At 48.6% G+C, this 26,849-nt stretch overlaps 2 protein-coding genes across 4 annotated transcripts in view; both read right to left on the reverse strand.

Moving 5' to 3' along the window:
- Positions 1-2,919: 2,919 nt before the first annotated feature.
- Positions 2,920-26,849, reverse strand: part of LOC310746005 (uncharacterized protein) — a 55,760-nt gene continuing 31,830 nt past the window's right edge. The window contains exons 1-7 of one of the 3 annotated variants that reach the window (XM_083579547.1): positions 14,083-14,926; positions 13,220-13,309; positions 10,974-11,265; positions 10,759-10,840; positions 9,410-9,492; positions 8,631-8,757; positions 2,920-8,165 (exon numbers count right to left, since the gene is read on the reverse strand). In XM_083579547.1, the coding sequence (XP_083435673.1) occupies positions 6,571-8,165; positions 8,631-8,757; positions 9,410-9,492; positions 10,759-10,840; positions 10,974-11,087 (2,001 nt within the window). In that variant the 5' untranslated portion in view covers positions 11,088-11,265; positions 13,220-13,309; positions 14,083-14,926 and the 3' untranslated portion in view covers positions 2,920-6,570. Of the gene's footprint in view, positions 8,166-8,630; positions 8,758-9,409; positions 9,493-10,758; positions 10,841-10,973; positions 11,897-13,219; positions 13,310-14,082; positions 14,927-26,849 lie in introns of those variants that run through there. The other 2 variants (XM_083579546.1, XM_083579545.1) reach the window with 2 other exon arrangements.
- Positions 17,118-23,339, reverse strand: LOC310746190 (uncharacterized protein). The gene is made up of 7 exons (XM_083580027.1): positions 23,190-23,339; positions 21,645-21,889; positions 20,745-20,879; positions 19,400-19,453; positions 19,059-19,289; positions 18,439-18,549; positions 17,118-17,778 (listed from the first exon to the last, which is right to left on the reverse strand). The coding sequence occupies exons 2-7, from the start codon at positions 21,858-21,860 to the stop codon at positions 17,692-17,694; spliced, it is 834 nt and encodes a 277-aa protein (XP_083436153.1). The 5' UTR covers positions 21,861-21,889; positions 23,190-23,339; the 3' UTR covers positions 17,118-17,691.

Consider the following 26,849-nt stretch of genomic DNA (forward strand, 5'->3'; position numbering starts at 1 on the left):
CCCAAACTTTTATTAGCTGCTAATCCCCATGTTACACCCCCCCAAACTACATCACTCATACATCACAGTTACATCACGAAAGGGGAGGTCTGGTGGCAGTTATCTGAGCATCCTGGACCCTGCCCCATGGTTCCCCTTGCCCTCCACCAAACACCCATCAAGTGTAACAAAAGAGATATTTACATTTCCCTGTTTCCCAGCCAAGTTCATCACACCCTTTTGTCTTCATCTGCGTTTGTTATTTCTGGAATAACCTGTCTGGCACTCAGGTATCAGGATGCCAGGAATTCTCACTCAGGCAGAGGGGCTGCTGAGTAGCTGAGCTCACGTCTATTTGAATTTTTGAAGTTTTCCTAGTGAGCCAGTACATAGATACATTTATCAGTGAATTCTTACATTTGGTATCGTGCAGCAGAGGCCCTTTGAATAGATAGGAAGAAACTGTGATGAAGTGCTTTGTGGGGACAAATCACAAAAGTCGCAAAAGCGATTGTGCTGATTTTGGCAGTGGGCTGCATTTGCATGATATCTGCTGGAGGGGAAACTCCCCCCCCCAACCTATACATAAATTCCTGCAACAATACAATCTGATATATATTTGAACAGGTAATATCGGAAGATACATGGGAAAACAAATGTCAAAAGATTTTGAATAAATGGACAAGTTACAGGAATTGGATATCACCGGGAGAAGCCAACCCAAGCATCCAAATTAGAATGAATAATCTGTGCACATGGTTAAAGATCTGAAGAAAGAACAATTTTGGGGGGGAGGGGTTAAAGGGGAGGGAGGAAGGGGGGAAATAGGATAAATGAGCAGGGACAAAAGTATATACGGTTATCAATAACTAGGAGGAGGAGGATTTTGATGCATGTTATTGTTAGATTTTCGACTGAATGTTTTTTTGTAAGTTATTTGACATCACTGGACGAAAGTGTGATTATAAAGAATGGAAAAAAATAATTATTAAAAAGAGAGAGAGAAGTGGGGGGGGGGAGGAAGGATTCACCCCTGGAGAATTAATTCCTCCTCGTGGAGGATGTGAGCAAGGGGGCTGGATCCTTTCCTTCGTGAGAATGCAATGCCCACCTCCCTCCAAGGTCAGGCGAGCAGCTGAAACATCCAGGGGCAGGAAAGAGTTGCATCCCTTCACCCCAGAGAAATGGCTCCACCTATACACACACAAGTTCCCAGACTTCTGGATGTCCCTCCAGCCCCTTCCCCAAATGCCCTCTGCTTGCAGTGTCCTGTGTCCTGATCCTGCCCTGTTGGTGCAATTTAGAAAAAAAATGGGTCAAATTGCGCTTAAGTGCTCAGTCCAACATGTGAGCGGCCCATCCCCCACGTCTGGATTTTGTTCAGAAAAACGCCCAGCTGCACTGCCTGGTTTAGAAACAGTTCAAGGCCAAATGCCTGCAGCGTGACTCATGCAGCCTCCTTTTCTGTGTGTGCAGAGGAGGGTACAAGGCAGTGGGCATGGGGACACTGCAATCTCCAAGATGCCGATTCCTACTTTCTTGAGACACTTTCGCCCTGTAATGCGTAGCTTTGAAAAAGAGATTTGTTTGTTTTTTTAGCTCCTGGCATTGTGTGAACAAATACTTACACGTTCATAATTTTCATAGGCGGTCAAGCTTGCAGGACCATGACTAAGTGCTGGAATTCTGCAAGGTGCCTTCTAGATTCCCAAGACTGAGGGAAAAGGTGTCCCTCTTTTCTTCCTGTTCCATGTCAGTCATTTCTACCTAAAAAATTGGGAAAGGCAGCAGCTACTCACGTTGAGTGCAGGGTTTGCTGAGATTCGGATTCAGGAGGCACCTTGTACCAAAGGAACATTTTTTTAAAAAACGACAACCAACAATTCAAAATAAATTCAGGTGTGGGTTGTGTGTGCCGGGGGAAATGTGCTTTAAATGAAAGGTGTGTACAAAATCTCAGTGGCACTCCAGGTTCCCCAGCTTCAGATTTCTTGACCTAAGGAACAGGACAGCCTAGGCTAAGGGGTGTGCTATAAGAATTTTTTGGTCTTGTATATATATAATAAATGTTCATAAATGTACCAAGCAAACACATGTATAAATATATAAACCACATGTGCAAAACCCACAGGAAAAGTCCTAAAGCCATTTTGACTCTTTCAGTCACCTCAAATATTTCTCTACAAAGTCGAAGGAAAGGCAGAAACCTCCCCATTGTCTCTGTCCTCACAAATCCTGCTTTAAGGGCACATTTAAGGTGTGAATAGGGTGAGCCTGTGACCTGGCTCAGGAATTAAGTATTATCATTACAAAAGAATGGCCAGGCTCCACAGGTACTCTAGTCAAGTGACCATTAACAGGTAACCTGGCAGACAGGGTAAAAACAATGCACTCAGATTTCTGTTGCAGACCACCTTTTCTGCGATGTATTTATGATGTTTCTGGGGGTGGTCTTGGACTCCAGGGTGGGCAATTTAAAATGTCTATATTAGGGCTTGCACGGCTTGGGGTCCCTCCCCCCCCTTGTGTGTGGGAGGGAGCACCCTGTTGCAACAGTTAGTAAAGATCAGGCTTACTAACTGCTTTGCTTCTCAATATTCTCTGGCTGGTCTCCGTTATTTTCTCCTACCAATAGAGAACCTACAAAAGGACTCTATATGGGCTCTTGGGTACCCCATAAGGGAGAAGGAGCTGTTTTTTTACTTATATCAGGTGTGATATGATTTCTGTGACCAGTTGCTTAATTCCAGGTTAGAAGGTGGGTGTCCTAGTCCAGGAGTACATGGACTGTGCCAGATGTCTTTGGGGCAAGGCTCCATCTTTTCATGAACTTCTGAAATACTTTATTTCGATTGCATGTGGTTGTTTTGAGGAATGTCTTCTATTCTGGTCTTGCTTTCAGATGTGACCATGGACACTGCAAAGTTACCCTGGCAACTGTTCACTTTGCGGTAGAAACCATCATTTCTTTTTATTCATTTAGTTTAAAGATGAAGAGATTACAGGTCATATGAAGGAGGGAGAAGACCTGGGAGGTAAGAGAGAGTGTCTCTGCTCAGCTGCGAAGCTCAGTGGGTGACCTTGGGACAGTCAGTCCCTGTGGGTGGATCCAAACACAGGAAAAGAACGCTATAAATAAGCCAGAAAGAAAACAAAAGAAGAAACTTGCCATGGGAAATGTTTTAAACCATTCCTGCTCTCTGGTGCCATCAGGTGTTGCATGTTTAAAACGCATTCAATTCATTGCTTCTTTACTAAAGTAGCCGAGACCTGTCTCTCAGCCCAAACTACCTTAAAGAATTGCTTGTTTGTTTAAATATTTATACACAGATGTATCATAAAATATACCACAGTGGTTTACAGCAATATAAACTCAAAAAAATAACATAATAAAAGTCTAAAATAAGGTAAAAAAAAAATAAATTAAAAAACCCCAGCATCGATAGCCCCTTGTGGGGGATGTACAGTCATACCTTGGGTTACAGACGCTTCAGGTTGCGTTTTTTTGGGTTACGGACCGCCGAAATCCGGAAGTACCGGAACGGGTTACTTCTGGGTTTCAGCAGTCGCGCATGCGCAGAAGTGCTAAATCACAACCCGTGCATGCACAGATGCGCCACTGCGGGTTGCGAACACTGCGGGTTGCGAACGTGCATCCTGCATGGATCAAGTTTGCAACCTGGGTGTCCACTGTACTCTTAATTACCTGTACAGGCATGGCAAAAGAGGAAATTTTTCAGCAAGCATTAAAAGGCTGGCACAGCAGGCACCCATTGAATCTCTAGTGGCAGGACTTTCCACAGGACACAGAAGACTAAAGTAAAGGCTTGAAATTAACACTGGTAGAAGGATACTTCCTTGACCAACTTGTGGGGAAAGTGGAATAGATATAGCCGTAATGCAGCTAAATAATGATAGCAAATTTAAAAATTCATCTCCAGCCTGCCTGTCCCTGATTTTGAATTGAATTGGCCAGGAACAGACTCATGAAAAGCCCTCCCTCAATATCAAAGAAAATAAGAATCTGGGACGCAACCAGGATATTCATGGCTACAATATTCAGCTCTGGCTCTCTGCTGGGAGACGTCTCCTGCCCATTCTTCACAGCAACTCCCTTCCCTCTGCCTCAGTATTAGGGCAATGTCACGGTCACCTTTCCAGCTCAAAGGAGCCTACATAAATCAACGTCGTCCCCCCTCCAAAATACCCCCACCTTAAAATCACAATTTAAGAAAGCAACAAGTATGAAACACTAAAAAATAGCACCTAAACTGGGGCAGCAAATGCCTGGGGGATAACGCTGCTTCACAACTACCACCCCTCTCACACCCCAGCCTCCAACTGTCTCTGCTGAAGAGGCCAGAAACCATATTGGCTGAGTCCTGGAAGATCTACTCTCTGCCTTGCAGGCCTTTTCCACCTGGCCTGGACTGACTCCAGCTACAAAAGCTGAGGCTGCTGAACAAACTCTTGGGCTTGGGAGTTTCTGAGGGGGGTTCTTGCTGTTGATTTTTTGTATCTTTATTTTAGATCTTGTATATTTATTGTATATCGGTTTTGTTATGATGTAGTTATTCAAACCCCCCTTAAAACTTTTGTCCAATCACCTCTCACCCCCAGCATTCCAAATTCATTCTCCCCATCTCCCTACCTAACACTACCTTAAATCTACTATTATACTGTACTTACCATTATTATATTAATTACATGTGTATACAACTTATACAAACACCACAACATCACAGGCAAACTTTAAGGAAATGCACACACATGCACATTTTCAGAGAGGCTCATTAGAGAGGAAGTGTGGTTTAGTGGTTAGTGTGTCAAGGCTACAACCTGGGAGAAGTGGGTTCAAATCCCCACTTGGCAATGAAGCTCACTGGGCGACCTTGGGGGCCAGTCACCGCTTCACAGCCTAACCTACTTCACAAGGTTATTGTCAGGATTAAAGGAGCTTGGGGGAGAACCGTGTGACACCACCTTGAGCTCCCTGGAGGAAAAGGCGGCATATAAATGCAGTAAATGAATTTCAATAAGGACAAATGTCAGGTTTTGCACTGTCATTCAGAATCTTGGTTCAATCTAAGCCATCTTCCATGGGTCAGACATGTGCAGATGAGAACTGGAGTTGGCCGAAGCAAATAAACTGTGCTTGCTGTTGCTCCCAACCACCTTTGAGTACATTGAACACAAAACTCATTCTTCCTCGTGGATACAATTATTTGCTCCTTGCATCCTCTCGGAATGTACTTTGAAGAATCAAAGGAGGACAGCAGCAAGGGAATCTTTGACCTACCCTTCTCACAGAGGGAACTCCTGGCTTTTCTGGAAGATGTCCTGTGTGTGTTCAGCAGAAACCAAGAAGAGCTCAAGCTTGCACCACCACCATCCTGGACATGCCAAGGAAGACAGCTGCAGCCAGGAGCACCACAAATTTGTGAGTTGGAGGCTCTTGGAAGTACGTGAATTGTTTGTCAGCTTCTCCAAAGAAGAGCTCAGGGTTGATGGCTAACTCACCAGCACTGCCAAATTGCTCATCACCCTCTTGTATATAAGCTGGTAAAATGTGGGATTTGTAGCTGGTTGATTGACCAAAACCAAAGAGTGCCCACTAATGGTTCCTCGTCATCCTGGAAAAAAGGAATAACTGGGGTGCTACAGGGTTCTGTCCTGCGCCTGTTTTTGTTCAACGTCTTTATAAATGACTCGGACAAAGGAATTGAGAGGATGCTTGTTAAATTTACAAAGGACACCAAACCAGCGGGGTGGAATAGGGTAGCTAATACTGAAGAAGAGAGAATCGGGATTCAAGATGACCTTAACAGGTTGGGAAACTGGGCTGAAACCAACAAGATGAAATTTCAATAAGGTCAGACATAAGGTTCTCCACTTAGGCTGCACAAATATAAAATGGGAGACGCCTGGATTGCTAATATTACATGTGAAAGGATCTAGGTGATTCATAGCAGACCACAAGCTTAACATGAGTCCACAGTGTGATGCAGCGGTAAAAAAACCCTCATGCTATTCTAGGCTGTTACCAACAAAAATCTAGTGTCCCAATCAAGGGAAGTCGTAGTACCACTCTATTCTGGTTTGGTCAGACTACGCCTAGAGTCCTGTGTCCAGTTCTGGAAGCCACAATTTAAGGATACATCAAGCTGCAATGTGTGCAGAGGAGGGTGACCAAGGTAATAACAGGTCTGGAAGCCAAGCCTTATGAGGAACGGTTGAAGGAGCAGGGTACGTTAAACCTGGAAAAGAGGAAACTAGGAGGAGCTTTGATAGACATCTTCAAATATCTAAAGTACTGTCTCTTGGAAGATGAACCAAGCTTGATTTCTCCAGCTCTGGAGGATAGGATCCATATTGGTGGATTCAAGTTACAAGAAAGGAGATTACCTGGACACATAAATAAGAACTTTCTGATCGTAAGAGCTGTTCAGCATTGGAATGGACTCCCTCAGAAGATGGGGGCTCTCCTTCCTTGGAGGTTTTAAGCAGACAGCCACCTGCAATGGATGCTTTAGTTGAGTTTCCTTTATTGCAGAGGGTTAGACTGCATGACGCCCAAGGTGCCTTTCAATTCTACAATAATATGATTCCATGAGTCTCTCCGTTGTGAGTTCTTTGATGGGCTGTGAGATGGGACCTCTGACTAAAGCTCTTTCCACATTCCAAGCACTGATATGGTTTCTCCCCTGTATGAATTCTTTGATGGGAAGTGAGACCTTCTTTCCGACTGAAGCTCTTTCCACATTCCAAGCACTGAAAAGGTTTTTCTCCGCTGTGAATTCTTTCATGTGAAGTGAGATGAGCGTTCCGGCTGAAGCTCTTTCCACATTGCAAACATTTAAATGGTTCCTCCCCTCTGTGAAATCTTTCATGCGAAGTGAGACTTTCCTTCCGACTGAAGCTTTTTCCACATTCTGAGCACTCATAGGGTTTCTCCCCTGTATGAATTCTTTGATGGGCTGTCAGATGGGTTCTCTGATTGAAGCTCTTTCCACATGCTAAGCACTGGTAAGGTTTGTCCCCTGTATGAATTCTTTGATGGGAAGTAAGATTGGCCTTCTTACTGAAGCTCTTTCCACATACCAAACACTGATATGGTTTCTCCCCTGTATGAATTCTTTGATGGGAAGTGAGACTTTCCTTCCAAGTGAATCTCTTTCCACATTCCAAACACTGATACCGTTTATCACCACAGTGAATACTTTGATGTTGAACAAAGTAAGCGCTTGTACCAAAGCTCTTTCCACATTCCAAGCACTGATAGGGTTTTTCCCCTGTATGAATTCTTTGATGGAAATTAAAACTTTCCTTCTGGGAGAAGCCCTTTCCACATTCCAAGCACTGATAGGGTTTCTCACCTGTATGAATTCTTTGATGGACTGTAAGATTGGCCCTCTTACAGAAGCTCTTTCCACATTCCAAGCACTGATATGGATTCTCCCCTGTATGAATTCTTTGATGCGAAGTGAGACTTTCCTTCCAGGTGAAGCTCTTTCCACATTCCAAACACTGATATGGTTCCTCACCGCTGTGAATTCTTTGATGGATAGTGAGATGAGATTTCCGAATAAAGCTTTTGCCACATTCCAAGCATTGATATGGTTTCTCCCCACGGTGAATACTCTGATGTCGACGGAAATTTGTGCTTGTATGAAAGCTCTTCCCACATTCAAGGCATTGATATGGATTCTCCCCAGTATGAGTTCTTTGATGGGAAGTGAGACTGAACTTCTGAATGTAGCTCTTTCCACATTCCAAGCACTTATATGGCTTTTCCCCAGTATGAATTCTTTGATGGGTTGTAAGACTTAACTTCTGAGCGAAGCTCTTTCCACATTCCAAGCACTGATATGGTTTCTCCCCACTGTGGGTTCTTTGATGGGTTGTGAGGTGGTAGTTCCGACTGAAGCTCCTTCCACATTTTAAGCACTGATAAGGTTTCTCTCCAGTGTGAGTTCTTTGATGGGCTGTGAGGTGGGCCCTTTTACTGAAGCTCTTTCTGCATTCCAAACATGGATAGAGTTTCTTCTCAATGGGATTTCTTTGATGAGAAGTATAATGGGAGCTGTGACTGAAGATTTCTTCACGCTCCAAATAGTTATATGGTTTATCCACTGTGTGTATTTTGTCATATTCTCCCTGGTTCTCAATTTCCCATTTATCGTCACCTGCAATGGGGAAAAAATGGATTAGAACCTCAGGAAGAAATGGAGCCCTAGATAACGGGAATCTGAAATTTGAAAAGCCTAGATCTTCTCCTAGATGGGTTTTGTTTGGTCCATTCATGGAATCTGCTACATCTCCACTGTCAGTCTTCTCTTTGTTTATTTTTTTCTATCACTTTTTAGTAGAACCTGACTGAAGCTATGTTAACTTCCCTCACTACTCTGAATCCTACATTTATAAAGGTTAGTTCAGACCAGCCTGATCATTGCTTAAAAAGACATAAATGGAGGAAGACTATACACAGCCAAACAGTTGATAGTCCTCCATTCCAGGTGAGCTGTGGTGCTATTAGAATCCCAGGTGCTGTAGGTGGTGCTGTTGAGCTACATCAAAATCTTGGAGCTTTCTCACAAGGAGATACGTATTGAATTTCAAATCAGATATCATGATCCAACACAGAGCCTTACTTAGAGAGGCCAAGATCCCACAATTCTCTTCCATGACTTCCTTATGCAGAGCTCTCTGGTCAGGATCCAGCAACGCCCACTCCTCGTCTGTGAAACGAACAGCTACATCTTCAAAGCAAACAGAACCCTACAAGAAAAAGGGAAACGTCGCCCTCTTAAACAGCATAAACATCATCTACTACACATTGCTCTGTTGTTTTCTGCCTGGTAACTGCTGCATTGCCTTAATGGGGTTGTTTTGCTGCACATTTTAAGCATGGGTGCTTATTTTAACATCTTAATGGAGTTCTTTTACTGTGTATTTGAATGAAGTGTGTTAATGTTGTTGTAAATGGGAACTCCACATTGTGTTATTCAAATCAAGTATTCTCTCCTTGTACACGGTTGGAGGGTGGGGGTGAGCAAACTGTCCTGATGCCCCAAAGTCAAGGGGTGCACAGGGGCATGGGGAAGGGAAATCTCTGATGTGAAACTAAGGGAGATGGTTAGATGAATCCTGGCCACTGTTTTTTCCGTGTTGTCAGCTGCTCAGAAGCCTATTTTAGCATTCAACAAATATAGAAATAAAATTGTAGCTAGTTACAAATAATACTAGTGACATTCAGAAGGCTAGTTAAGATGAGGTGGCTGTTCCTTATTCTCAGCACATAAGCCATCTAGAATGGCATTTTAAGCCTTTGTTAAGGGCAGAAGCCAAGAGAAGGAGATTCATTCAGGCTCAGAGACAATCTGGCTGCCCCGTCTCTCAGCCTCTTTCCCCCCCCCCTCCTTCTCCCCACCTCATCTGGTTCCACAGCCGCGACTTCTCCTCCACCACCAAGAAAAGATGGATGAGGCGGTCTTGCCAGAATCCCTCCGCCATCTGTGAGACAGAAAGGTGAATGAGAAGTCAGAGGTGGAGCTGCGCATGGCGAACGAGAGATGGGCCACAGAAAAAGCCTCACGGGCCGAGGGCATTTGGACATTGGCAGCCATTTCATATTTTAGTTATGTGAAAATTGATGCACCCTGCTTTGGGCTCTTGGATCCCACCAATGACCATCAACTAATAAAGGAGTGGATTCACTCCACTAACTGCCCCCCATTAAATATAGCAGACCCACCTCATGATATGCAAATTACACGAATTTCTGCAATTTCCCACAGGCTACCTTGTGAGGAACTTGTGAGAGGGGAAACTTAGTGATTTAGAGTCTTAGGAAGGAGCTGAACAAAAAGAAGAGGTTTGTGGGGGGAAATTCGGGTCAGGAGATATGTCCTTTCAAATAAAAGTTATTACTTAAACTAAATATAAAGATATCAATGAAGTATATGCACAGCTTTTCTTAAACTTCAGTTGCTAAAAGCTCACTTGCTGCACTTCAGTTAAATGTTCGGGTTTCTACCATAGGAGGTAAAAGGCTTAACTCAGTTTCTGTTTCTTCTCTCTCATTTCTTTACTTATTTTTGACTTTTAATACAACACACCTTCCTTCTCAGCCTAATACTTTGGTTCCTGAGCAAGGGGCACTTTTCGTTCGTCCGCCTCTCTCTTATTTCCCACAGACCCAGGGGATCCCCTCAGCCCTTGTTCTTGGTTTGGGGGGGGTCTTCTTTTCCTAGCAGATCTCTCCCCTCCTGACTGGAAGGAGACCCTGGTTTAGTTCATCTTCCCACAGCTCCTCCCTCTCCTGCCTCAGACTCAGCCCTCCAGATTAAATCCTGCCTCCATACTCTCCCCAGACCCTCCACTGGGTCCTCTTCCTATCTAAGCTGTGAGACTCCTTCTTCTGGCTAGAGAGATTCTTCCCTCAGACAGAGCCTCTCTGAATAATAATAATTACCATTGTTATAAAATAATAATAAAATCCGCACTTCCCCTCTCAGATCAGGCCCTGCCCAACTCTCTCCCTCAGAAAGGGCTCCTCGGATTTTCCCTCCAAAAGGGCTGGCAGCCAATCAGAGACAGAGAGAGGCTCCTGCCCTCTGCTGGAACCTCGGAGGCACTGCACCCCCACACTCCGCTCTGGCTCCACTGTCCCTCACAGGCCATCAAATGTGTTCTCCAAAAAGATTAAAAGGACTTAGAGATTTGTTTCAAAACCCAAAGAATGTGGGCTAAGTAGAGAAGAAACTCCTTCCTCCTTACCCAGTGGCCTCTCACTGGTGTCCAGTGCAGCCCTCTCTGCCTCAGAGGAATCAGGGCCCATTTCTGCAAATGGATCCTTTCCCTGAAAGAGCAACCAAGATTCCAAAAAGACAATAGGGAGCAGGATTAGAAAAAGGGTGGCAGAGACAAAAAATGATGCATCTCCCATATCATTCAGAGCTCCTTGACAGCATCCAGAGGAAAGTCTCTCTCACCTGCTTTCTCTCTGCCTGCTTCCTCTCCTCTGCCTGACTCAGGAGGAATCCTTCGGCCAGGGCCACCGCCTGGGAACTGGTCTCCGCTCCACATTCCCTCACCCAGATCTCCATCTCCGGTGGAAGGACAGCCAGAAACTGCTCCAAGATCACCAGGTGCAGTGTCTGGGCTTTTGTGTGCCTTTCTGGCTTCAGCCACTGATGGTCAAGGTGGTAGAGTCCTGCTGCAAATCTCTTGGGGTCCTTTGGCCTCCTGGTAGCAGAACTGCCTGAACCGCTGGCTCTGCAAATCCTACAAAGCAAATACACTGTCAGGAGGGGGAAATGTTCTCTGAGCAAGTGTGGTTGCGTCCTGCTAGGAACCAAGCCTGGACTCCACATCACAGATTCTGAGATTTCTTCAACACAAAAAGTAAGAAGAGACTCTAGCCTTCCTAAAATGTGGGTTTCCTAACCCTGGGGTTCTCCGGGGTTGCTCCCTCCCCCAATGCAGGGCCCATTTCTTTGCCGCTTCTGCCTGATTTTCTAGCACTTGGAACCTGCAAAGTTCTCAAGACAGACGACTTCGGTGGCGTCTCTTTTTCTTTCTCCTTATCCAACCCACCCCATGAAGGCCAAGTAGGTGAGGCCAAAGGGCAGCGCTAGAGAGCAAGTAAAGAAGGCCTCTCCTTTCTGCGGCTGTAAGTTGTTTTAAACTGTTTTTAGTATTGCGCTTTAACATGGTTGTCTGCCCAGGGTACTTAGGATAAACAGCAGGTTAATAATACTACTAATAAAAATGTTGCATAGCTTAACCCACACGCAGCCTTACATGTTTGGGGGTATTCCTGGATTCAGAATGGTCACTGAGTGCCCCTTTCCAGCTCCGGCCAGCTTGCCAACCACTGTCCCCTTGGAGCAGAGATGACATGGCCAGGGTACTCTCTGCTGTGGATCAGATAGGATCATCGCAATGCCCTCCAAGTGGAACTGCTCTTGAGGATGGTTCATGTGATGGCCTGGGACTCGGGCTCAGACTTGGAGCCAGAGGAGTCTCAGTCCACACCAGATCCTTTGCCTAGTCTGGGGCCTGATTCTGAAGAGCTCCAGTCTGCACAGGTCCCCTGCAACAAGCACCAGCTGGGCCGAGTTAGGGGCCTGATCCTGCCCTGGCTTCAGAAGCAAGGATGACCTCATTGCCTCTAGCTGGCCCATCACTTACAGCTGCTCTACTACCAGTTGGGTCAGGAGAGGCTGAGGCGGCCCCTGGGTCTAGTAACCCACCAATGTCTCCCGAGCTGCAGAGACTGAGGTCTGAGAGAAGGAGAAACCTGAGTACTCGCAGGAGAAGTGCTCGCCTTCGGGCGAGACAGGGAGGTGAGTCGCTGGGGGATCAGGACCGGCCGTTACCCCAACAAAGATAAAAGGCTGTTGGACCCCACCCCAGGCTGCGGGAGCTGTATGCCAGACCCTGCCTGTGATTCTATGCCTTGGCCCTGTTGGACTGACTCCTCACGGAACCCTTGGATTCGGGAACGGACCTGGACCGCATTACTGGGGCTACCCCGGGCCCAGCACAGTTCAGAATCTGCTCCAAATGGCAGAAGCCGGATTGTTGGCTGGGCTCCCTTTCTTTATGAAGGGCATGTCTTTCCCCCCTTTTTCTCCAAGGAGCATCCAAGGGTCTCCCCCTCCTCACTGAATCCCACCCCCATTACAACTCTTGAGAACACATTTAATTCCTGTTTTAAAACAGCTGCATTGGTGGCCCGTTCATTTCCAAGTCCAATTCAAAGTGCTCACAGGAGGACTTCACTTTGGCCCCCAGATATGTGAAGAACCTCCTTCTTCGCTAGAGACCCTTTTGGCTGTGAAATTTGGCGGGGGGGGGGGTGGCTCTTGGTAGCTTCACCCCCTTGAGAGTCTTGGCTGGGGGTGGCCCAAGAGAGGGCATCCTGGGGGCAGACCCCCCCCTTGGGGGATTCCCTCCCCACACAGGCACCTCCCCCTCTTTCCCAAGGCCTCTGACAACAGAGGACCCAGCCTATTCCTCTGATTATTATTTGTTTTGACTTTTAAAAATATTTTAAAATGGTTGTAAGCTGCTCTGGGTAACAAATGGAACAGTGGTAACAATAGCAATAATAATAACAAACTACACTAATGAGGCCTCCAGCGTGGAAAAAAGATAAAGTCTACTAGAATCATAGAAATGCAGCAGCAGGACAAAGAATAGGCAAAACAACATCCAGTACAAAGCCTAAAGCTTCAGGCATGTGGGAAAAGAGGCTTAAGAAACAGGCATGGAGCTTGTTCGAATTTGCAGACTTTTGAGAATTTGGCTCAATCTGGTTGATCTGAATTTAAATTGAAACACAAAGCATTACCTTTGCTTTGAACCTCCCTCCCACGTTCCTCAATAGACTAACACTTTATCATAGATTTGTAGAGTTGGAAGGGACCCTGAGGGTCATCTAGCCCAACCCCCTGCAATGCAGGAATCTCAGCTCAAGCATCCATGACAGATGGCCAGCCAACCTCTGCTTAGAAACCTCCAAGAAGGAGAGTCCACCACCTCCCAAGGGAGACCGTTCCACTGACAAACAGCTCTTTCCACCAGAAGATAATTCCTGATGTTTAGTTTGGAATCTCCTTTCTTTTAACTTGAAGCCATTTATTTGAGTCCTGCCCTCTGGATCAGGAGAAAACAAGCTTGCTCCATCTTCCATGTGACAGCCCTTCAGATATTTGACACTGTCTACCATACCTCCTCTTTATATTGTTTCTTTGGTAACATAAGAAGAAAAATGACTACTACTCACATTTAACCTAAGCACAAACCCAAGGGCTCTTGACTAGGTGTTTGGCTGTTGACTGTTATCTGTTAACTCCGTTTCCCCTTTGTTTCTGTTTAAACCAATTCACGAACCTACAACTCATCCATTGACCATTAATAATGTTGCAGATATCCCTGCAAATCTATTACGCTATTTTTGTGATATGCAAATGACACGAGAAGACTTGGCCTATTTATTTGTGTCCTTCATTCCTTCTACAAACCTTGTTTATAAAACTCAATTAAAGCTTCTTCCAAAAAGAAAAGAAAAAGGCAAGACACACACACACACACCCCTCATCTGCGCTGCATCTGCAAAGCAGGATCAGACCCCTTTAAAGAGCCCTGGCTTCCTCCAAAGAATCCCGGGAACTGTAGTTTGTTAAGGATGCTGGGAGTTGCTCGGAGCCCCCCCTCAGAGTGAGGTGTCTGGACACCTGAGAGGCTGCATGTCTGAACAGGCACACGTGTGTCACCCAAGAGTCTGGATGACACTCCTGTCTGATGAAGGCGCTGGGGGAGCAGAAGCAATGGAGATTTCGCTTGCATCTGGAGGAACATCAGAGCAGAAGATGAGACCTGCAGGATCAGGCCAAGGGGGCTCCATTGAGTCCCCTCATCTGTTCTCACAGGGACCAACCAGGGGCCTCTTCTGGGAAGCCCACCAGGCGGATCCGAGCCCAAGAGCATCTCTCTCCCTGCTTGAGGCTTTTCCAGCAACTGGGATTCAGAAGCATCCCTGCCTCCGACTGGCCATCCTGGCTAGGAGGCCTCCATGCATAGCTGTCAACGTTTCCCTTTTTTAAGGGAAATTCCCTTATTCCGAATAGGATTCCTCGCAAGAAAAGGGAAAAGTTGACAGCTATGCCCCCATCGCCTTCTCCATCCATGCATTCCTTATTCATTTTCTGCACAGGTCAGGTTGTGCTTATTGTTTGGGTGCATTTGACATCTGAATGTTTCCGTCTGGCTGCAACCTCAATTGACAAACGTGACTGGTTTATAAATCTGAAACCTTCGTGCCCGCGAGCAGCGCATTGATACAAAGGAGGAACATAGTTGCAGACCTCCTGCAAACTCCCCCCCCCCGGCTTTGCAGAGAGGAAGGGGAAGGCCCCCCTGCTCCCAAACTTGGGGGTCCCCAGCATGCATGAGCCGAACAGCCCCCCCTGCACCCTCCCCCGCAGCCCTGGGACCCCTCCCCCAATGCACCGGAGACAGGAGACTCACCAGCTCTCCGGAGAGACCCCCGCCCACCGCTTGCAGGAAGTGACTTGAGAGGGAGGGACCTGGCCCCACCCCCACCTTTCTCTCCTGCCCTCTCTAGGAATCCCGCTCCGTTCCTTTTAACCCGTGCAAAGCCGGGAGCACCAAGATCACCCCCTCTCCCCCCTCTGCGTTTTCTCCCTTCAGAAAATCCCTGCAAAACAGAACACTAAACGACAAGCACAAGCAGCACGTCGGCTAATAAAATAACATGTATTGTTTTCAAATTCATAAACAGAAAACATATTTGTTTCTTCCCGAATGATCCGGGAAGAACTGTTCTGTCGGCCTTCATATAGAGGTCATTTAAGTTACTTACCACTTCCACCATTTCTGTTTATGGAACATTTATACGATTCGCATTAATTTGTGACTCCATGCACCTATTTTGTTTTCTGTTTATGAATTTTGAAACAATATACAGTATGTCATATTAGCCGATGTGTTGCTTGCGGTGGTTGTTTAGTGTTTTCTCCCTTCAGAGCAGGTTTTGTTTTTATTTCTTGGCTGGTTCTGAGCTATTCCTTCCCTTGGCCAGAAGAGCCGTCCAGTACAATCCCCTGCAAATGCAGAAATCTCAGCTAAAGCATCCCTGGAAGACGGACATCCAGATGAAGCTTAAAAACCTCCAATGAAAGAGGTCACTTTGAGAATCCGTGCGAGCCACTTTGAGATTCTTGGAGCTTGAAGAGGTCGGGTAGAAATGCCTTTATGGTAATATTGTTATAGATCTGGTGGGGGTGAATAAATGCTAGGATGTTGATTATGGGGATATGGATAAAACATAACGTGCAGACAGGGAATTCCTGGGCTGGCTTATGCAAACCAACCTGGCTGAGCTATGGCTATGGAGAGAAGAACAGCAGACCATTAACAGTGGTACCTCGGGTTACAGAGGCTTCAGGTTACAGACTCTGCTAAGCCAGAAATAGTACCTCGGGTTAAGAACTTTGCTTCAGGATGAGAACAGAAATTGCACAGTGGCGGCGCAGCAGCAGCAGCGGGAGGCCCCATTAGCTAAAGTGGTACCTCAGGTTAAGAACCGTTTCAGGTTAAGAACAGACCTCCAGAACGAATTAAGTTCTTAACCCGAGGTACCACTGTACAAGAGAACTCCTTCCCTCTTGCCTTGAGGGCTGGACAAAGACCAGGGATTTGGAAGGTATCCAGGGTAACTGCTCTGGGAGAGGGGGGTGTTCTGGGGAGGAGGAGGAGGTGGGAGAGCTGAGATCCATCATGGACTGAAGGCGTAGATAGGTGAATAAAGCGTGTCTTCCATTCTCCAAAGGGACACAGACCCTGCGAGTGTGCCTGGGACTCCATGGGCTCTTGCCACCACTCGGCAGAGAGAGGGGCAGGCACACTGCTTTTGTAACAACATAATAATTTAGGAGTCCAGAAAGCCCTGGCAAGGAGGCAGCAGCAGCCAGGCGGTTATTGGGGGGCTTCATCCCCACTCCAAGTCCTGCCAGGCAGTCCCTGGTGTGGACTGCCCCTGTCTGGGGGCGCTCCTCAGCCGATCCTCCCATGCAAGGCAAGAGGCTCCCTCAGTTCTCCACAAAGTGTGTGCCTCTGAGCACACACAGAGAACACCAGCCAGCCAGGAGCCTCCTCTTTCTCCTGATCCTTCTGGGCCAGAGGAGGAAAGAGAACCCGGAGCCACATCCAGGCAGGCAAAGCAACAGAAAGACACACACCTGCCCCACCCAGGACGAAGGCCAAAGGATGTTCCCGTTGGCACTGGCGCCACGTTGCATGTAAGAATGGACACAGAGGTGGCACTCCAAGGCATCCAGCCCTAGACTGCCTTCACCTCTGTCAGGAATTTGTCCAGTCCTCCATTGCAGTAGCAGCAAGCTCCACAGATGATGTCCTGCTATTGTGCTCATGTCCTGCTGTGTGGTCCTGTGTGGCCCCTGCTGGACTAGGTGGGCCCCCTTTGGCCTGATTCAGGAGGCTCTTCTCAGGTTCTTACAGCAGAGCCAGCAGCTGTGAAAAGAGCCACCACTGGGCCAGGCATTCCTGGAAAAGGAACTGGAAGCAAATGAGCAAAACTCCCAGGAGAAGAGATAAATCTTTTTATTAGAGAATATATTGGTTACAAATCAAGCGGCAGGCAGAGAGGCAGCATCTGTCACCCCCTGGAAACCAGGGGCTTGTGGAAGAAGAAGAAGTTTGAACAAGTAATATCAAGAAGTGGCAAAGGACCAGGCGGGGAAGCCCTTTCCGGGGAAGGTCAGAAGTGGCAGCTCAGAGCCCAACTGCAGCCAGGATGGAGGGAAGGCATGAATGGCTCTGGATTTCTGCTGGAAACGGCAGAAAAGGACTCTGCCCGCCTGCCCCTCCTCTTGACTGGGGGGGGGGCTTCCCCCTGCTTTGTGTTTTTCTAGCAGGTGACTTCTAGCCCCAATTCCGGAAGAGGCTGGAATGAGCAGATATGCAGAGAGAAACAAAGGGCAAGAAAGGGCAGCTGCGAGACAGCCAGAGTTTCAGCAGCTAGGTCCTGGGACCAGGTGGGGGCTCCAGGTGAGAAGGGCACCCCACTTGCTCACCAGGACAAGGTCCCCCCACCCAGGCAAGCAAGGGGGCAAGAGGAAGGGGCAAAGAGGCAGGCATCGGCTCCTTCTGCCCCACGGCTCAGGCGGCGTTCTCCTCCTTGGCTGGCTCCTCATACGGAGGGGGCACTTCAGGGTCCTCAAGGGGGCTGTAGTTCTCACAGCAACCCTGGAAGGTGGGAGAAAGGGCAGTTTGAGGAAAAGACTGACACTGGGTGTTTTCATCTCTAAACTAACTCAAGTTGCTGTTTCACTGCTTCCCAGCAGCTCTGCTAAACAAGCTGAAAGCATTTGCCGAGGTGCCTTCACACAAGTATCTACGTGCAGAGAAAGTGTGATGAGCGGGGACCTTTTAAGACCCTGGTCAGCTGTAGGTCAGCCATGGCAGAAGGGCCAGGCCATGCACTGGAAACATCCCAGTCAGGCTCCTGCAGTTCCTGATACCCCAAAGCTGCCCAGAAGCTGCAGCTGGTGCCAAGCAGAGCACAGCGGCTGGGAGCTGGGATGGAGGGCAGGGCGCACCCCCACCTGCCCACAGCCAGGCACAGGTTTTGAGAGCCCTAAGCAATTTGGGGGACAGGGCTGAGTTGGAAGGGGCCCTGTGGGCCATCCAGTCGTCCCCCCCTGCAATGCAGGGATCACAGCTGAAGGATCCCTGGCAGGGGGCCCCCACCCTCTGCTTAAAGACCTCCCAGGAAGGAGAGTCCTCCAATGCTTCCACTTTGGACCTCTCCCTACAATCGAGCACCAAGAGCGTCACAGATCAGGTCCTGTCTGTTTGGGCCCAGCACTCCTCTCTCCCACCCACTGCCCCCCCCAGTGCAAGTACCAGGAAGGAGCAACAGAGCCGGCGGAGGCCATTGCCCAGGCAGAAGACGGCGATCACCAGAGCCCCGATGCAAAGGACTAACAGCAGGATCCTGAGTCCAGCAGCAATTTTCTGGATGGGTGTGGGGAAGCAGAGAGACAAGTGAGGATGAAGCATGGCAACATTCCCCTCTCCCTACAACAGCAACTGCTCCCTTGGGGTCTAGAGGGGTGACGCCACCCCCACCCTCAGGGAGCAGCTCAAGACATACAAGAAGCCCCCACCCATTGCATGGATTGCAACCAAGGTCTGGAAACAGGAGATCCACCATGCCAGGAATCCAGTAGATTCTCCCCTCCTCACTTAAGTGTCCATGCTCCTCACGGCTACTTGGATGCACAGACTCATTGCCTTTTTATCCCACCTCCTCTTCTTCTCCTCCTCCCCATTCAGTCCCCACAACAGCCCTGCGAGGAAGGGAGGAGAGGCAGAGGGAAGGCAGCGACTGACCCAAGGTCACGGCAGCGAGAGCTTCGTGGCTGAGTGGGAAGACTTGAACCCTGCTCTCTCGCAGGTCCCAGTGTGGCACTCTGACCACTAAGCCACACTGTCTACCCCTCACCATGAGCCAGACAACTCACCCAGAGATTCTGGATCATCTCCTCACACTGCTGGACCCTGTCAGTGTCCTCAGGGATGGGGGCAGCTGTCTCCCATGGCTGGTAATAGCGGTCCCTGTACTGGGCGCTCCTGCACAATTTCTCAGAGTAGTAGGAATCGTACTTGAGGGGGGCCAAGTCTGCCTCACCGACTGCCAGGGCCACGGAGCAGGCGACAACGCTGGCCAGGTGGGAAAAGGTGGCCAGGTGGACCTGGGAAGGGAGAGTGAGGCCCAGTCATGAGGAAGGGGGCAGCAGCCCCAGGCCCAGCAGCCCCCTCCCCTGCCTGCAATGGAAGAGCAGCCCCCACCCCGCTCACTTACCCAGCGGCCGCCACGTCTGTCGCCCACAATGGAGAGGACACCGGCCACGAAGAGCTGGGGAGAAACACCAAGGTCAGGGGTCCACAGAGATGACCCCCGGGGTCCTTATTGGCTTAAATAGATTTCATATATGTATACAGTTTTATTCTGTCAAAGTTTGATTGTTTTCTAGTCATTGCTTTTCCTCTGTTTTTAGCCATTCTCATTTTTAGCTGTGAGGCGCCTTGAGTCCCGCCAGGTGGGGATATAAATCTATTATTAATTATTATTATTATTAATAATAATAATAACAATAATATCTCTAGGATTCTGCGATATCTCCACCAGCCCGAACCATCTGCTTCCTGCCCTTTCTTGCCAATGAGGAACTGGGAAGAATCAGGCATCCCCTCCTCTCCTGCCCACCTTCCCCAGCGACTGCCATTCTGAGGCCTTGAGGTTGCTCTCCGTCCAACGCCAGGTGTGCTCCTTCACCTGCAATGGCTCCGCAGCCCAGAATGACACCCCCCCACTCCTCCATGGCCGCAAACACAACACCTGGCCTCTCACCTGAGCCTGGGGGAAGTGGGCTGGACCTGCTGCCTGGGCTGCTCAGGTAAAGGCAGCTCAAACTTCCAGGCAGGTGGAGTGAGTCCCCAATGAGGAAAGGCGGCAGCATTGGGGGCGCTTAAGTTTAGAGAAAAGGCGAGTTTGAAGTGACGTGGTAGACATTTATGAACATTTATGATGGCATGGAGGAAGAGGACAGAGAAAAGGACTTGTCCCCTCTCTTGTGGCACCAGAACTCCTGGCCCTCCAAGGAAGCTTGGAAGATTCAGGACAGATCAAAGAAAATCCTTCAGGCAGAGTTCAACGATGGAACTCCCTGCCACTGGAGGCAGCGACGGCCACCAACTGGGATGGCCATAAAAGAGGACTGGTCTTCAGAACGGTGGAGGCAGAGCAGAGCCATCTCAGCTCATCGTCATCCATAGTCCTCTCCTCCTCAATGGATGTGTCCATCTCCACTGAAAGCCGTCCAAGATGGGGCCCATCGCTGCCTACTGAGGAAGTGAGTTCCATAGTTTAACTTCACTTGCTGTGTGGAGAAAGACTTTCTTCGATCTGTCCTGAATCTTCAGACATTCAGCCTCCCTGGGTGCCCACTTCTCGCATTAGGAGGGAGAAAAGCTTCCTCTGTCCCCTTTCTCCAGGCTGTACATCATTTGACAAAGTCCCGTCTCTCCCTCGCCTTTTCTCCAGGCAGGCTCTTTTGACGTCCTTAGGGCCAACAGATGCCTCCAAGGGGACCTCCACCCCACCCTTCCAGAGGAGCAGCGCCTCCTCTCAGCCCCACAGGACTCACCACGCCCCCCGACCAGAAAGGAGCTCCATTCCAGAATGGTGGGAATATCCAATAGCCATAATAGCCACCCCCTTGTCCAAGGCACAGGACACACCCGATGGCGATGGTGAGCAGTCCAAGCAGGATCTGTGTCCCCTGCAAAGCAAGAGAGACGAGACTGGCTGACAAATGAGGGACAGGGTCCAAGACATGCTCCGCCCCACAAGTCACCCCCCTCAGAGCAACTCAAGTCCCTCTCAGAGCTGCCAGGCCAGGAGGGGCTGTCTCTGGGCATGCACAGAGTTCCATGCAGCCAGCACTCAGGCACTCAAGGGACTAGGGCCCTGCGGGACTTGACATCTTTCCGCAGGGCCTGCAAGACAGAGCTGTTCCGCCTGGCCTTTGGTTTGGACTCATTCTGACCCTTATGTTTCCCTCCCCTTATGGTCTTGATTTATCAGCTATTTTAAAATGAGGCTGCATTTTAAATTGCATTTTAACCTGTATTTTAAATTGGTTTGGTTTTTTTTCTCCCTCTCTTTCCGCCCTATTATGTTTTACTGTGATTTTATTTTATTGGTGTTAGTCGCCCTGAGCCCGGCTCTGGCCGGGGAGGGCAGCGTATAAATAATTTTTATTATTATTATTATTTATTATTATTATTATCTCCAGCAGTGTGCATGTGTCCCACTCCCTCCAGCTCTGAAAATGCTCCCCAAGCCCCAGAGCTGCCTCCCTTCTGGCCTCAGGGCAGCAACTTCCTGCAAGAGAGGGATTTTGCTGATCTCCACTTGCAGACTTCCCACCTTCACTTCAGGCTAAGCTGCCCCCTTCCTGCATCACGGGGTGGCCCTTGAGAGACCCTTCTCTCTTTCCTGCCCTCCCCTCCTTCCCCCCACCCACCCCACACCTGGCCCTTACCCCCAGCACTTTCTGCTCCGCATTGCACCCAGCCTTTTTCGGAGGGGCAGAGGGGCCCTGGGGGTCCTTGGGGCGAGGCTTGGGGGTCTTCCTCCAGGCTGCCAGGGCCTTGAGGAGGGAGCCGAGGGAGGACTCCTGGGTGATGTTGACGTGGATCACCGTCTTCTCTGCGCCCTCCGCCCCGGACACATTCACGATGCTGCTGCTGCTGGCCATGTTGCCTCCTCGGGACCCACAAGATGCACCTGGGGGGGGGGAGAGAAGAGAGACAATTGTGGGGGGGGTGTCAGGGAGCAGAAGAGGGCAGGGTCAGCCTGGAGGGAGCCTGAAAGAGGAGAGAGAGGGGTCTCCCTCCTTCTCTCCTAACACTGGGACTCAGTGAGGACATCCCAGGAAGCCAAATGTGGGGAGATTCAGGACAAATCAAATAGAGTCCTTCTGTGCAATGAAACTGTGGAACTCCCTGCCACAGGAGGCAGAGATGGCCACCAACCTGGATGGCTTGAAAGAGGATTGGGCAAATTCATGAAGGAGGAGGGGGGAATAAGTAGTTGGGGTGGGAGCGATAAGCAAGGAGAATTTTGCAGCACAAAGGTGATGGCGGGAAAGGGGCGCGTTGCACCAGAGAGAAAGGTGGAAACAAATCAGCTCCTGTAGGTTCGGCGATTTCTGCACTGCAAGGGGCTGGACTAGATGGCCCTTGGGGATCCCTTCCAGCTCCACGCGTCTCTATTGCACGGAGCACTGTCAGGTCAGCCTGCTCCGTGGAGGGGGGAGGATTCGTGGAGCCAGGCCAGGGGGCCGTGCAGGCTGGGGGAGGTCCCCCTTCCGCCCACCTGAGGGAGAGGAGCGTCTTTAGGTGCCGGGTGGCCCCAATCTGGAGGCGCGAAGGAAGCGGCGCTCAGCTTAAAATGTTGGGGGGCAGACCCATGAACGTTGCCACGATTTCTGCTGGAGGGCAGGCTTTATGTTAGGGGGTGCAGAACCTCAGTTAGCTAAGTACAGTACAGTATTTTTATGGATTTACTTGATGGGGGGGCAGCTGCCCCCCGGCTACACCCATGGGCAGACCCCTCCCTCCCGCAGACTGCTCCCGCACCGCCTTGGGGCTTAAATGGGGGCCGGGTGCGAGAGCTCTTCGGCTCCCCGGCTTCGATTCCTCTTCGCTCGCCGGGCGGAGACCTGGCCCCTGTCCAGAGAGCGCTAGCGGAGGAAGGGCAGAGTCCAGATTGTGGAAAACCCCTTTGACTCAAGGAAGTTTTTACTTCCTGCAGCGAGGTGGATTCGAAGCCTGTTGCACCAGCCCCGGAACCCCCCAACCCCCCCCCTTGGTCAGGCACAGAGCTAGGGAGATGGAGGGGAGCCGCCTTCTCCGCCCGGTGCCTTGAAGAGAGATTACAGGCGTGCCCCATGGGGGGGGGGAGAAATAAGCCGGGCTCCCCAAATAACGGGAGTGAGACCCCTACGCAACTTAAAAAAAATAAAAATAAATGCCCCCCATATCAAGCAAAGGGGCCAACTTCCAGCAAAGCGCCCCGCCCGCACCTCTTTGTCCGACGGCCTTTCCAGCTGGATGCGCGCAGTCGGGGCTGGTGCTGCTTTCGGGATGGCAGCCTTTGCGCACTGAGCGCAGCAGCGGGAGGAGAAAACGGACTTTGTCGCCTCCCCGGAAGCGCGCAAGGTTGCGCAACCGAGGAATTTCTGGAGCGAAGCTCGGACTTGCTCCGGGAAAGCAACGCCTGCCTTGTCCCAGAAAACTAGGGGAGAGACCTGGAGGCAGAAGGGCCCCACCTGATGCCTCTTATGCGAAAACCCGGAGCAGGATCCGAGCTCTTCACCTGCGCTTCCCAGCACATGGGATCCAGAAGCATTGCTGCCTCCATGAATTGCAAGAACATAAGAACCACCTGCGGGATCAGGCCCAGAAGAGCCCTTGGCTCATGTTCTGTTCTGAATGGCTCTTCGAGCTCCGCATCGTGTTCTCACAGTGGCCAGGCAGGATCCGAGCAACCAAACAACAGCTTTCCAACAGTTGCTAGTCAGAAATGTTATAAAAACATGAGGGGGCAGGCGCATAAGTACAGGGGCCTCATTTCCAAAAACCCTGCAAAACACAAACATGCTAAAGCCCGCTCGCCCATCCCCGCTTCTCTCTATTGAAAGGTTTCTTTAAATATAAGGTTCATTATTGTTTCACAAGATGTGTATTTCTTTAAAGGCCAGAGCAAATAACACGACCTAGTTTTACAGCTGCAAAGCAGAATAGCAGGTGTTGTTAAGTTGTGTTAATTAAGTTGTTGGGTATGGTATATAAAGAGCAGCATGTGGCTCTCTCAGTACCCTGGTGGATGGGTTGTACTTACTGATATAATTTAATTTAGTGTAAAAGGAGTTTTTGTTTTGGTTATTAAACCAAGCGAAAGATACTTTTGCGTTTCTTGAATGTGTGGTCTCCCCATCATGCCTTCTGCAGCCCAACTAATCTGCAAAATAACCAACACTCTCCCCCCCCATATTTTATTTATTTGCATTTCAAAACTGTAACTTCTTCTATTACTTTCAAAGATACAAACATTATTGGACTTCCCTTCCTCTCCTTCCATGGCTCATTTTATAATCCACTCCCTCCCACATCTTAGTTTTCCAATCCTTTCTCTTTTACTCTTTATCTCCTGTTCTTACTTACATACACTGCTGAAGTTACTAGCAACCTGCTAGTTAATTGTTATAATTAATTGTTTATTATAGTTTTTCATGTAATCTATATATATATATTATCGTGTCCTCCTTAAACCTTTATTTCATCTTGATTTCTTATTCTACTGGTCATTCCTGCGAATTCCACATATTCCAACATCTCAAGGTGCCACTCCTCCAAGAGTTTGGAAGGAACCCCTTGGTCTTCTGCCAAGTTCTGTCTGTCCTTATTAGAGTTGCTAGCAAATCCTACAAAAGGAAATACTGTGTTTTTCCGTGTATAAAACTAGGTTTTTCCCCTAAAAAATAATGTCAAAAATTTGGGGGCATCTTATACACAGATATATTCCCTCCATTTTCTTAAATATGAGTCCCCAAAAATAGGGGGCATCTTGTACATGGGGCGTCTTATAGATGGAAAAATATTGAGTCTTGCTAGGAACCAGGGCTGGACTGCAGCACAACACTTACCCTGGCTTTAACCAAAAAAAGAGGAAGAATGAGAAGTAACCCTCCGAAAAGAAAACTTACAATGCAGGCAGCCAAAGGGTTTTCTGTGAGATGAAAGAGCCTAGTTCCTCCTGCCTTTCTGTTTCCAGTCAACAAATGAAGTCAGGACTGTGATTGACCCAGTGCAATTTGTCCACCAGGCTAGAGGGGATGTGTGCTAAATTGTGGTCCTCAAGAGCTGCTCTCCTTCCCATTCTCATTTCTTTCCTGCTTCTGTCTTGTTTTCTAGCACTTGGAATCTCCAAAGTTCCAACCCAGACAGACTACTGGGATGAGGTCTCCTCTTTTCTTTTGTTCTGTCGGACGAAAAGTCTCCAGAAACACGCCCCCCCACACACATCAGGATCAGACTCTGGTTGATCTAAAGTAAAATCTAAACACCACCCTCATCAACAGTCCAACACTTTCATTGACAACGTAAGAGGGAAAATGACTCTTCCCCAGGCAATGTTGCCTGTTACCTGTTAACTCTGCTGTACCCTGTTTCCCCTTTTCCTGCTTTTGCTTACACCAATTCATGAACCAAGAACTCAGACACTGACCACTAATAATGAACCATATGTTGAAGGGATTATCGCAAACTTATTGTGCTATTTTTGTACAGATGACAAGAGAAGACTTGGTCTAGTTATTTGTATCCTTTATTACTCCTATGATACTTGTTTATAAAACCCAATAAAAAGCCATTCCAAGGAGAAAGGAGTGTGGGAGTCATAAAGCCTTGGGCTTGTAAAATTGCAGGGGCCCCCTGACCTCGTGACCAGCACTCCAAGCTTTACAATGTATTGGAATGTATTGACTTTTAATGGAGTTGTGTTTCCTATGGGCAGTGATGACCCTATATGGTGATGGGTGGGTAAAAGCCATGACGGGATGTAGGTAACGTGAGACATTGGCAAACGGCCATGCGACAGGAGAGAGGAGAGAACAAAGGGTAATAATAAAAGATACCGGACAGGAGAGAAGTCAAAGGAGCTGCCCTCCATCCTGAAAATACTGCTGTCTCACTGTGTCTTTTTTCTATGCTGTGCACCATTTGTGACGGCTGGTTTCCGACAAGTGGTGCCCCGTGTGAGGCTAACTTAAAAGAAGAGGCTAACTTAAAAGAAGAGGCAAACTTAAAAGAAGAGGCTAACTAAAGAAGACAGTGTGAGGCTGACTTCAAAGGAAACAGTGTGAGGCTTCTTGATCATCGACTCACTACGCCCGGCAAGGGTTGCAAGCGCTGAATCATCTTCGGATCCCTGGTGAGTCGATCCCTTTTATCTTGCTTTTTGAAAAATGGGCAGCTCTTTGTCTACTCCCCAACAGAAATTTTTAAAAGACTTAAAATTTCTCCTCTCCTCCAACAAATTGGAAGTTCCTGAGGGTGATTTGATACAGCTCATTCTGGCCATCGATGAGCATTGCCCCTGGTTCCCTGCAGATGGAACTTGGGAATTAAAACATTGGGATAAGATTGGAACACATTTTCATGGACACCCCAGCATTGGTGTTCGGATTCTAAATGCATGGTGCAAGGTTCGTTACGCCATGGGCTCTTTAACTCCAAAAAATATCTCCATGGCTGTATTGCCAACATCACCCCCAGCTTCTTTAATCCAGCCTGCTGTGATGCCGCCTGTTCCAGCCCTCGCCTTGCCAGCAGCCCCAGACCCCAAACCTCCGGACTACACTTCCTCACCAGAGGACCCAATCCTGCAAAAATACCGTGGTCTGGCTGGAAATGACCCTACTCTTTCAGCGGCAGAACCAGCCACCCCTTTTCAACGTGCAGTCCTTGCCTGTTCCTTAATTCAGGATACTGTGGCATTTCCCGTCATTGTGCCCCCTGCTGGTGCTCCAGCAGGAACTCAAGCCCAGCACCAACCTTTTGAATTTAAAATCTTGAAAGAGCTGCAATCGTCAGTCCGGACAAACGGACTTCAAGCCCCATTTACACAGGCTCTTTTGGAAGCCACATTAGCCCAGCTTTTGGTTCCAGATGACATCAAGCTT

This window comes from Podarcis filfolensis (assembly GCF_964270895.1).
Source record: "Podarcis filfolensis genome assembly, chromosome: 12".
NCBI classification, from domain to species: Eukaryota; Metazoa; Chordata; class Lepidosauria; order Squamata; family Lacertidae; genus Podarcis; species Podarcis filfolensis.

Coding starts and splice junctions, on each gene's coding strand:
- LOC310746190 (XM_083580027.1), bottom strand. CDS start 21,860: ATGGCCAGCAGCAGCAGCATCGTGAATGTGTCCGGGGCGGAGGGCGCA. Junction 20,880..21,644: donor CGGAGCAGAAAGTGCTGGGG/GTAAGGGCCAGG, acceptor CTTGCTTTGCAG/GGGACACAGATCCTGCTTGG. Junction 19,454..20,744: donor CTTTCTGGTCGGGGGGCGTG/GTGAGTCCTGTG, acceptor GTTTCTCCCCAG/CTCTTCGTGGCCGGTGTCCT.